The sequence below is a fragment of the Lactuca sativa genome, chromosome 4, assembly GCF_002870075.4.
Source record: "Lactuca sativa cultivar Salinas chromosome 4, Lsat_Salinas_v11, whole genome shotgun sequence".
Taxonomy (NCBI): Eukaryota; Viridiplantae; Streptophyta; class Magnoliopsida; order Asterales; family Asteraceae; genus Lactuca; species Lactuca sativa.
This window is the reverse complement of record NC_056626.2, coordinates 97,403,087-97,415,629: the sequence shown is the minus strand read 5'-3', so window position 1 is coordinate 97,415,629 and position 12,543 is coordinate 97,403,087. Positions and strand designations below refer to the sequence as shown.

General features: G+C 30.0%; 1 protein-coding gene across 1 annotated transcript; it reads right to left on the bottom strand.

Moving 5' to 3' along the window:
- Nucleotides 1–10,802: 10,802 nt before the first annotated feature.
- Nucleotides 10,803–12,316, bottom strand: LOC111919859 (uncharacterized). Its single transcript, XM_023915421.1, has 4 exons — nt 12,033–12,316; nt 11,558–11,832; nt 11,078–11,336; nt 10,803–10,809 (listed from the first exon to the last, which is right to left on the bottom strand). The coding sequence occupies exons 1-4, from the start codon at nt 12,314–12,316 to the stop codon at nt 10,803–10,805; spliced, it is 825 nt and encodes a 274-aa protein (XP_023771189.1).
- Nucleotides 12,317–12,543: the final 227 nt, after the last annotated feature.

The following is a 12,543-nucleotide window of genomic DNA, read 5'->3' as shown; positions in this document are numbered from 1 at the left end:
TTGGACCGATTAGTGATTGTTTTCATCGATAATATTTTGGTCTATTCCAAGACCAAGGAGTAGCATGAAGAGCATCTGCGAGAGCTACTCAGAGTTATTAGGGCGGAGAGGTTGTATGCCAAGTTCTCCAAGTGTGAGTTCTGGTTAACGAGTTCCAGTTTCTAGGGCACCTCATCAACCAGGATAGTATATTGGTCGACCCAGGCAAGATTGAGCCGATTATGCGATGGGAAGTTCTGAAGTCTTCATCTAGGAAGGATGCCACCTTTTATTGGGGTCCTAAGCAGTAGGTAGCGTTTGAGACTCTTCAGTAGAAGCTTTGTGAGCTGTTGGTGCTAACCCTTCCTGAGGGAGTTGAGAATTTTGTTGTGTACTGTGATGCATTGATCATGTGTTTGGGTGCAATAGTGATGCAGAGGGGGCACATGATCGCTTACGCTTCAAGGCAGTTGAAGCCTCATGAGGCAAATTATCCTACTCATGATCTGGACCTGGGGGCGGTGGTTTTCACTTTTAAGATTTGGTGTCACTATTTGTATGGAGTTCGATGTACAAATTACACGGACCACAAGAATTTGAGGTATCTAATAGATCATCCCAACTTAAATATGAGGCAGCAGAGATGGCTTAACGTAGTGAAGGACTACGACTGATAGATTTTGTACCATTCGGGTAAGGCTAACGTGGTGGTCGACGCATTGAGTTGCACGGTAGTTATTTCACCGATTTGAGATTTGTGTTTGAGGATGATGGTTATGAATCCAGTGTTAGAGATGATTAGGGTTTCACAGATGGAGGCCATATATGTTCGTCAGTTGAAACGTTAGCCGACATATATGTTCACGAGGATGTTGCCTGCCATGGGGTGCCTACTTCAATTGTTTATGACCGGGATGTTCGCTTCACTTCCAGATTTTGGAAGAGATTCCATAAGGATTTGGTACCCGGTTGCACTTTAGTAATGCCTACCATCCATAGACAAGCAGGCAGAGCGAGCAGAACATTAAGACACTCGAGGACATGTTGAGGGTTGTATCATGGATTTTGGTGGGAGTTGGGACTCTTACCTTCCTTTAGTTGAGTTTTCATAGAACACCAGCTACCACGCCAATATTGATATGACTCCCTTTGAGTTCCTATGTGGGAGGAGGTGTCGGACCCCATTTTGTTAGGAGAGGTTGGTCAGAGAGTCATGGGGAGCACGAAGATAGTGCTCAAGATGACTGAGCTCATACAACAGGTTAGGCAGAGACTTTAGACAACTCAAAGTCGCTAGAAAAGCTATGCCAACTGACAGAGATATCTGTTGGAATTTCATGTCGGGGATATGGCAGGCGTTATCTGATTTAGAAAGCGGGGCAAGTTGGGCACTAGGTTCACTAGTCTGTTTTGGGTAGCAGCTAGGTTGGGTAGAGTGGCCTACCACTTAGATTTACTAGATGAGCTTAGTCAGATCATAGAACCTTCCATGTGTCCGAACTGCAGAAATGTGTAGCAGACGAGACAACTGTAGTACCTCTAGATGATATTCAAATCGATAACCGCCAGAATTATGTCAAGTGACCAGTAGCAATAATCGACAGAAAGATGAAGACTCTGTGGAGTTAGGAGCCTGAAAAGAAGATGAATACCCACTATCTTGCTTTATTCGAGATTGAGGACTTCGAGGGCATATTCTGATTCTAGTGGGGGAGATTTGTAACACTCAAACCCATAGATATTTTTCCTTGCCTTAATTTATTCATTAAAGTGTAAAATTTTATCCTACGTGGGGCGTAGGATGGCCTCGTACGATCAACGTAGGAGTAGGATATCATGCGGGCCTTTAAAGACTTACACATGGCGTAAGTATTGCTACATATTGTGTAGTTCGTAGGGAGTCAAACCCTAATTTATGGGGTTATAGGCCTATTTAAAGTCTCCAACTCTCTTAGAGTCCTCTCCCTGACCAACTTCCATCCTCCCAATCAGTCCCTTCAAAACCCTAACCATTTGTGAGAGGTTTTTGAGGTTCTAAAGTGTTTGTACATGTTCTCTTGTAAGAAGAAGACCTTTGGAGAAGCATCTAAGAGTCTAGGCCTTGTAGATTAAGATCATTCACCTTTTTGTCCACCTCCTGGATGTATGAAATAATACTACATAGGGTGTAACTTGGTTTTAGCCTGTAATCTTTCATACTCCACGACATGCGTATTGCAGTTGGTATGTAGGGCGTAGTTGGTGGACCGTTTCCTTTGACTTTTGTTGACTTTTGGTCAACATAGGGTGGTAGAGTATAGACTAAAATGGGTAATTTTGTATTATTGAGTAGGTGATTGTGGTACCTGTCTACCCGTGTGTGAGATGTTGTATTTAGCTGCTACTTGTGAGGTGAGTCTTATCACTCTATTTACCTATGTGATAATTATTTATGTGACCAACTAGGTCTTAATTGATGATTATCGTTATGTATGAATTGAATTGTATTGCTAATAACTTTTGGATTTTTAAAACCCATAGGGCTGCTGATTACCCCTGGAATATGTTGTCAATTCACTGGGCATGCAGTTAGCCTACTGGAATTGATCATAATCCTCACGGTTGCTGATAACTCATAGTTGTTTATTATGAGGTTATATGGATATTTTGGGGATGACTCGCTAAACTTTATGCATACAATTGTGGATTAAATTCGTTTCATGTACTTTTGATGATCGTGGGAAGGCAAAGACTTGATTGTACACTCCAACTTGTAGATTTTATGATTTTCACATTTTGATACTCTTATGTGGATGATTGTATTGATGTGCCTGGGATTATTCATGACTTGGTTTTATAACATTTTTGGTTTTTCTAAAAATTAAAAATGAAAAATTTTGTGGTTAAAATCGGTTTATTAGAAGTTCCTATTAATCTTCACACTCACTAGATTAAGACAAGTGTCAAAAATAAAGAAAGGAGATAAAGAAAAAGAATTAATGGATTCCACAGGTCATTGTTTTATATGAATACTAAACATGCGCGTTGCGCGGTGCAGATTAAAAATATATTGTTAAAATATTAAAAAATATATGTTTAAAATTGTTATTTATTGACTTTAACTTTAACATATATATATATATATATATATATATATATATATATATATATATATATATATATATATATATATATATATATATATATATATATATATATATATATATATACATATAATCTCAACTATTTTGAAAAATATTATTTATTGATATCAATCCACCTTCCTCATTAATAGAATTAAGTATAATTATGTATTTAGTATTATTTATAAAAAAATATTGTGATTGATTAATTTAATTTTTTTACTTATGTGATTATTTTCTAATTTCAATAATGATGATCATTCAAAGTACAATTTATTGTAGCTAACGTTACATAATTTTTAATTTGATGTTATTATCATTTAAAATTATTTTTGATTAATTTTAAACCACTTATTATTATTAATAAAGAAGAATTTTAAGAAAATTAATATTATTACTCAAATATGAAACAGATACTAAATAATAAAGTGATAATATTGATAATTTGAATTTCAAAAGAGACTTTCATGGATAATATAAAATATTCATGATTATTATAATTTACCATTTATTGTTGTTACTAAGTGAAAGAAAAAATTTAAAAACACTTACTATTATAATTAAAATGTTAAACATATACTAAAATATAAAGTGACAAGATAGACAATTTTCATTTTAAAAGAGACTTACATAGATAATATGGATAATATGACATATCCATGATTTATAATTAATTATTTCTTTGAAGCAACAACAATATACAAACATATATACAATATCTAATTAAATATTATTTATATCACATTCCATAACAAATGATCGATAATATGAATCTAATCTAATTTACATTAAAATTTCAATCACAACATACAATGATTATCTTAAAAGAATACTTAAACCAATATATATATATATATATATATATATATATATATATATATATATATATATATATATATATATATATATATATATATATATAAGGATTAATATATAACAAACTTACAAATTAAAAATTTTAACATAATAACATGGCTCGAAAATGGTCCAAAGCCCTCAAGCCAACACAAAAACTTTTAAACTTATTTTCTTTGTGAATTTTGTATGTGATTTGTATTTGTGTTTCTACTCAAAGAAATTGGCATTTTTATAGTAGACTATCAATTAATTGCTTATTAAACATTTTATATAAGTTATAAAACGTTTGAATAGTTAATCATTATTAAGAGCCTTTTGAATGGTATTTATTCAAATAAGATGTTTCAAATGAATATGGTCAGTGGCGGAGTTAGTATCGGGGCTACCGAATGCCCAGCCACCCCCAACATTTTTTAGTTTCAGTATACTAATTAGATAAGCCATCAAAACATTAAATAATTGATATTTAAGTCCACGTCATGTAGTTGTAGCCCTCAACCCTCATTTGATTTAATTAACTTATTTATTACTTAAATTACTCACACTCTAATTCCCAAACTGAAAAAGAAGGCAACATTATTTTCTGCTACTTACCTCTTGTGCTACAGTATCTTCTCCATTTAAGAACAAGGTATGTTTTTAATTATTCTTGTATATTCAATAACTTTTTACTTTGCCATTAATTATATTATTATTAATGGTATTTTGTTTTTTATATTTACTAATGATAGATTATATCACTAAGTATAATTCAATTAATGAAAGATATGGATCTATAATTAATATAGTTTTTTAATATTAGCATGTTAATGAATGACTATAAATCAACGTTTATTGTTGGTTGAAAACTTTTGGAAATGCTTTCTTGAAACGATTGATATAACTTCTCTTTAAACAATTTTTTATCGTCAAATTCTCTTTCAAAATTGTAGAAGCTATTATGTTATTTTGATATGACATATATTTAAATATATTTTTGCGACGTTGGCCCCCCTTATTCTAAAATCATGGCTTCGCCCCTGAATATGGTTTGAGCAAAAGTATAAGTTGAATAGCCTTGGGAGTTTCAAATGCACAATGTTCAAGGAAAATGCTAGCTTTATAAGATATCTAGATATAGATATAGATATAAATATAGATATAGATTTGCCTTAATCTAATAAGTAGGAAGATTAATAATAACAAAAGATAGAAAGATATTTGATTTCTATTTCATTATACCATATCTTATTTTAGAAATGTATTTATGTAAACATTTAACATTTGCTTCTACAAATGCACATCAATTAATTTTTATAGAGTAAAATACAAATTTATTCTATATATATATATATATATATATATATATATATATATATATATATATATATATATATATATATATATATATAGGGTTAGGATTAAATGTGAATCATAAGTATTGTGTGAATGTGTGACCGAATTGTAGCCACTAGATTAAAAAAAAAAATAAAGCGATGTGATATTAAGGTACATGTTATTAACATGTACTAGCATTTATCATATAATTACACTTAATTAATTATAAGGGCAATCAATACATTTTATTAAGAAAGAGAAATAAAAATTACTTATATGTTAGGCAAATTAATCAAATTAATTAAGAAAGTTTAAAATTTAAAAATACAAAATAACTTTTTAAGCGTTTACAAAATTCAGGTCTTATAATTCACATTTTAAAAAAAATCAAATTCTTATCTTCTATTCTTGAAAGAATTACTTTTTATTAGAAACTGTTTTGAACGTTTCCAAAGATACATTTCAATTTATGTACTTAGCATTCTCATTCTTGAAGAATTAGTCATGTATTATAAGTACGTTTATGATATTATTTAAATACAACTAGATAACTGATATTCTTGAGGAATAAATGATGTGCATTCTCATTCTTGAAGAATTAGTCATGTATTATAAGTTCATTTACCAGATTCATTTTTAACTAATAAAGGATGTGCATTTCTATTCTTTCTTACTTTTAAGAAAACAAAATGAATGAAATCTACATAATTCTTGTAGAATATTACTGTATTTTTACCAAATCAAACATAGGTTAGTTCTTCATGAATATTACTTCATCAATTAGTTTCACATTTAACTAAAAAATCATAGTTTGTAAGAATATATGGCTAAAAACCATAGTTTGTAAAAATATATGGCTAAATGACAGTACCTACTTTTTACCCAATGAAAACCACATTCTATTCTTCTAAAATATTTCTTCAAAAATCAGTTTCACATTTACCATATACATAACATTCTATAAGAACATATTGCTAAAATTCTTTACAACTCAAACTTACAATATCAAAAACTTGAACACAGCAAAAAATAAGTCTTACATCTGTATAATTCTTAAAGAATATGAAGAATATTGCTTTAACCAAAACCCCAAATCGATTATATGATACTTAGGTTTCTATTCTTCAAGAATATGGAAATCATCGTACCTAATGGGGGAGTAACGTATTCCATAATTACACAAATTTAAATTTATGAATAATTAATTCAATTAGTAAAATTTATATGTTATCCTTATTAAATGTAATTATATATTATATGCAAGTCCATGTAAATAAGATGTACCCTAAGATCACAACATTTCATTCTTTTAATCTAATGGTTAAAATTTGGTCATACATTCACACAATAATTATGGATTATATATGAACCTAAATCTCTCTCTCTCTCTCTCTCTCTCTCTCTATATATATATATATATATATATATATATATATATATATATATATATATATCTTACATACTTATAAAACTTGCATTTTCCCTCGATTGTCATGCATTTGAAACCCCCCACAATAATTTGCTAAAACTTTATGCATTTGAAACCCCCAAACCTTTTCACCTTCTTAATAATTAATCACACATAATCAATGGTAATTCATATGAGATAATAATTTGCTAAAACCTCATGCATTTCTATGGTACTAAAACATGTTTGAGTTTTTGGGTTTTAGACTTTAGTAAATGGGTAATCCGTTTGATATGTTGGATTTGGAGCTATCTTATTCGAATTACCCAAAACAAGAGATAAATTAATAGTATATGCTCATGCATGTTTTGTACAAGCCCTAATCAAAATACAATATATCATGATCATACAATTAAGTGTCTTTTATTCCATTTTTGGCTTTATAACAAAAGTTTGTTTACGTGACGAAGAAAGAAAACTTGAAGATAAATATTTAGGTTGGATGTTTATACAAGATTTGTTTTAAATATATAATATAGATATCAATACACAAATGTGTGTCAAATACAACCCATCACAAATTTAATGTTATAAACTACAATATAACTGAAAGTGGTTTTCCAAATATAATGTTTATACTATAATATAATATATTAGAAGAACATCATATAGTAGACGAATCCCACATGTTGTGCACAAATTTAGTTGCATAGATAATATATTATAATTATATTTCATTTAAAATATGTTAAGGTCATTTGGTTATTACATTGTTGTATTGGGCACTATAGTCTCATATATTTTGAATGACTCTTACAAAAAATGATGTATGTAATTTGAATATAACGTAATATCTTATGATGTTTATTAAATGATATTATTTTCGATTGAACATTTTTTAATTGGAATCAACTTTATTATAGTTAAAAATTTTGGCTCCGTTTTTTTCTTTTCATTAGTTCTAGAATATAATTTTTTATATTAACTTAAAATATGTCACTATCTTAAAATAGATTGAGAATGATTTTTTTTATATTTACTTAAAATACGGCACCATTTTCTATTCAATAGTAAAACTAACAAAAGTCGTTAAATATGTATTTTTATGAGGTTCAACATAAATAGACGACCACATATGAGAATTCATATCTAATCAATCATCAACTAATTACATTAGATACTAATGTGTACATAAAAATTACATTTAAAATTTTAAACTAATAGTAAAAAAAAATTCATTATTTATTATGATAAAAAATTTGTAAATCAAAAATATACATGCTATTTAATCGCATACAAGTTTTATGTATGACTTATTCACAATACATTAAACCATATATAACTATATTAAACTACATAATTATCCCACTGCGCAACGCGCGGGCATTCGCCTAGTACATATATATAGGGTGAGGTTCAATAGAGAACCATAATTAACCAAGGAACCAATCTTTTTTTCAACTTTTAAAATTTATTTTTTATCAAAAAAAAAAAAAAAACTAAAAATACAGAAATTCATAATTTTTTATCCTTTTTACAATGATATAAAATTCGATTTTTTTTACGTCAAATTCACAATGTGAATCTTTGAAAATTCACAACGTGAATCCGGATTCTCACGGTGAATCCGAAAAATATTTTTTCACATTCACAATGTTAATATATGAATTTAGATATTTTTAGATTTTTTTTCGATAAAGAATAAGCTCTAGAAATTGAAAAAAGGATTTAGTTCCTTGAAGAACTCATAATTATGGTTCTCTATTGAACTTTTGTATATATATATATATATATATATATATATATATTAAAGAAATGAATCTTAGGAATAGTGAACGTGCCATTTTTTTGGCAGAATTGGTCCTATATTATTGTTGGGCTTCAAAGTTAGGAATAGTAAATTTGGATGTTTTTTTGACAACTTTGCTTCTCATTCTTTAGCCATTTTGACACTTTTGGTCCTTGCAATCAATATTTTTACACTTTTTGGGAACCTATTAATATTTAAAGTTTGGTCACAAAACTTTAACGGTTTGACAACTTTGATCCTTTTTCTAAAAAGTTGCTAATTCCTACCCCTTTAATTCTTTAATCATTTTGACACTTTTGGTCCTTGCAGTCAAAAGTTATAATTTTTTCATAAAAACATAAAAAAAAAACGATCTGGGGCAAAGCCTAAGCTTTTCATCCTTGCACTTTCTACGTCTGTCATAATTATCGATTCAGAAACAACATTGAAAACTTCTGGCCCCCGTATAGCGGAGGTAACCTTTCTATTTATTATATTAAAATAAAAGTCCTTAAAAATAGTATATTTTATGTGTTTCATATTTTTGACACAAGAGTTTTCTATTTGCCAAGAGGGCTTGGACTAATAAATTTTTTGTGTTTCACACTTTTGCCATAAGACTTTTCTATTTTAAATTTTAGCCATAAGACTTTTCTATGTTGGCAAGTTTTGTTCCTAAACTTTTGTATGTTGTACTTTCCACCCATACGTTCTACAATGGCGCTTTACACCCTTATATTTTATAAAATATCACTATCATCCCGTCAAATTTGGACAATCACATTTTTCAACCCTTTACCTTTCGTACATCAGCTTGTATGAATCAACACTACTCCTCCACATGATAGTTTGTTTTTAAAACATGCCTACATTCACGAAAAAGGAATGACGAATAAAATTAAAACTACATCAAATTACACACCCTCCTCTCCCTTTTTCCCGACAAACCGTACACATAGTAAGTAAAACCTCGCCTATATCCCCCACGAAGGAAGCAGGGAGAGACCAATTTCTAGCAGCTCTTAAACTTGCAAGTGTCATTTAGTGGGTTTCGATTTGACAATAATTGGTTGTGATTTTGCTTGTGGACTATAATTTCGTTATGGCCGAGCCCGTTAGCTCATAATATTTAAGGTTTGGAAAAGAAATTATCCTCATGTTTACACAAGTAATTTTATAAGTGTTTAATGCATGCATAACTTTAAACATTAAACAATTGTAGAATCTCATTTGACTAGACTTAAATAGTAAATATGACTGAAAAAAAACATAGATGAGGCACAGAAGAAGAAATTACAATGACTAGATGAACTCGTAGATGCGATTTCATCATATCAATTTGGCAAAAATCATTTTTTATGGTTTTGATAAAATCACATATCTGATGTCAAAATTATTGTTTAAATGACGAAATTACATACATAAGGTTCACCTGCGATTTCAATGGCTATAGAAGCCATTGCTTAATTTTTTTTAGAAATCTTTGAAAACAAATTAAAAGATTATAACTAAATTTAATTATTTCTTTATTTTATATATCTAAAATGGGGCCCAAATAAAACAAAGCATTTTTGGTGGGGATGGCTTAATCATAAAGCGGCCTGCAACCACCATGAAACATCACTCATCACGGTTGTCACCTACGTCGGTGGGTTTTTTTCATGCCAAATTATGATCATATATATATATATATATATATATATATATATATATATATATATATATATATATATATATATATATATATATATATATATATATATATATATATATATATATAAAAGACAAAAAATATTATATAGAAGGTTAACCTAATAAAAATTTCTAGCCTATGAAATATGAATTAACTAATTTAAATATATTAGCTGATTATACCTTGTATAAAAAGGTAAATATATTTACGGTCTCAAAGTGCATCCTAAGGTTATCACGTGAAGATATATTATAAATTATAACTCTTAGATCATTTCAATGGTAGATCATCGGGATCAAAAAATTGTCATCTAATCATTCAATATGAACTTTTAATTAACTAAGTTCTTTAGACTATTAGATGTGGGTAACATGTTATCAGATGTTATCACACCCAAAAGGTGTCATGTCAGCATCCTACTCATACATGGTGTTATAACACCCAATATGGAAATGGATAACATCTAATAACATGTGATAACACCAATTATTTTCCACTGTTTTTATGTTTTTTTTTATATTTCAAATTTGTTTTATTTATTTATTTATTTATATTTGAAAAGTAAAAAATAAAATTTTAATAAATCTTAAATTAAAAACAACATTAAAAAAAATTACAACAAAACACAAAAACATTTCAGAACCTAAAAAAACAATAAAAAAAGATGATAAAATCTACATTTTTTGCCCTAAAACTATTCATCTTCATCTTCGTGACCAACATAAATGTAATCCGCCAAGTCTTCACGGAGTTGTTTGTGTTTTCGCTGATCTTGAATATCAACCACTCTATGTAAATATTCTGATGTCCCTGGTTGAAATTGCACATGTCTTGGTTCCGTAAGAGAATACGTTGCAATATTGCGTCATTTATCTTCAACAACCATGTTATGCATTATGATACATGCATACATGATATATCGTAGAGTATCTAACTCATAAGGTGTCTCCGCATGTTCAACAATGTGCCATTTTGATTTCAAAACCCCAAAAGCACGTTCAACATCCTTACGTGCTCCTTGTCGTCTCTTGAAATATTTATCCCTTGGATCTATTGGGTGTCGAAACGCCTTCACAAACGTAGAATATTGTGGATATATTCCGTCTGTAAGGTAATACCCGAACTTATATTCATTTACATTCACTGTGAAAGGAGCATCTGGGGCTTTTCCTAACAAAAGATTGTCAAATATCGGTGATTGATCGAGAACGTTGACGTCGTTGTTAGAACCCGCAACCCCGAAAAAGCATGCCAAATCCATAAATCTTGTGAAGCAACAGCCTCTAACACCAACAGAGGCACTCCATGATGACCGCTCGAATACTGGCCTTTCCACGCCACAGGGCAATTTCTCCATTTCCAGTGTGTGCAGTCAATGCTCCCAAGCATACCCAGAAAACCATGTCTTTCTTCATACGCCGCATATAATTGTTTCATATCATGCAACGAAGGTTTGCGTAAGTATTGGTCACCGAAGGTTTCGACAACACCTCTTGCCAATGAATACAAACTTTCTCGTGCGGTCCTCTCAGACATTCTCATATGATCGTCAACAGAATCGGGCGACTCCCCCATTGTCATAAGTTTAATTGCAGCAACACATTTTTGCAACCCTGTGAAGCCTCGTTTTTCTCTGGCATCATATCTCATTCGGAAAAATTCATACCTAAATAAATATTAAACACGTAAAAATTATATTTATTTTTATCTAAAAGTAACATTTTATAAATTATAAAAGTTGAAACAAACAATACCTAAATATATAGTAAACAAACGATACCTAATTAAATATTAAACATGTAAATTTGTATTTATTTTATCTAAAAGTGACATTTTGTAAATTATAAAAGTTGAATCAAACGATACCTTGCTTCCATAGCGTTGGCTATCCTTTCAAAGACATTTTTTCGCAAACAAAATCTTCTGTTGAAATCGCTTGGCTGGTAGACACAGTTTTCCGTAAAGTAATCGTTAACTAGTCGTCGATGCCCTTCCTCACGATCTCTATTTAACGCCACACATCGTGTGAGTAGTGGAGCTGGATCTGGCTGTAGTAGGCTGTTTGTGTAATACTGGTACATAATACTCACGAACAAATCGTCTTCGTCGTTATCATCATTGTACGGATGGGTCGGATCAAATTCATTCATAGTTGGTTGATTTTTGTGTTTGTGTTTTGAGTGATATAGAAATAAAGATAGATATAGAGAAATATGTGTAATAAAAAGAATGAGGTATATATATAATGAAAATGCAATTAGTATTTTTTTTAATTTAAAGTTACCGTTTTTAAACGGTTTGAATTTGTAAACGGTCCAATTTTACGCGTTACGAAATGTTACCACAATCACGCGACGTAACATAATATGCGATAACG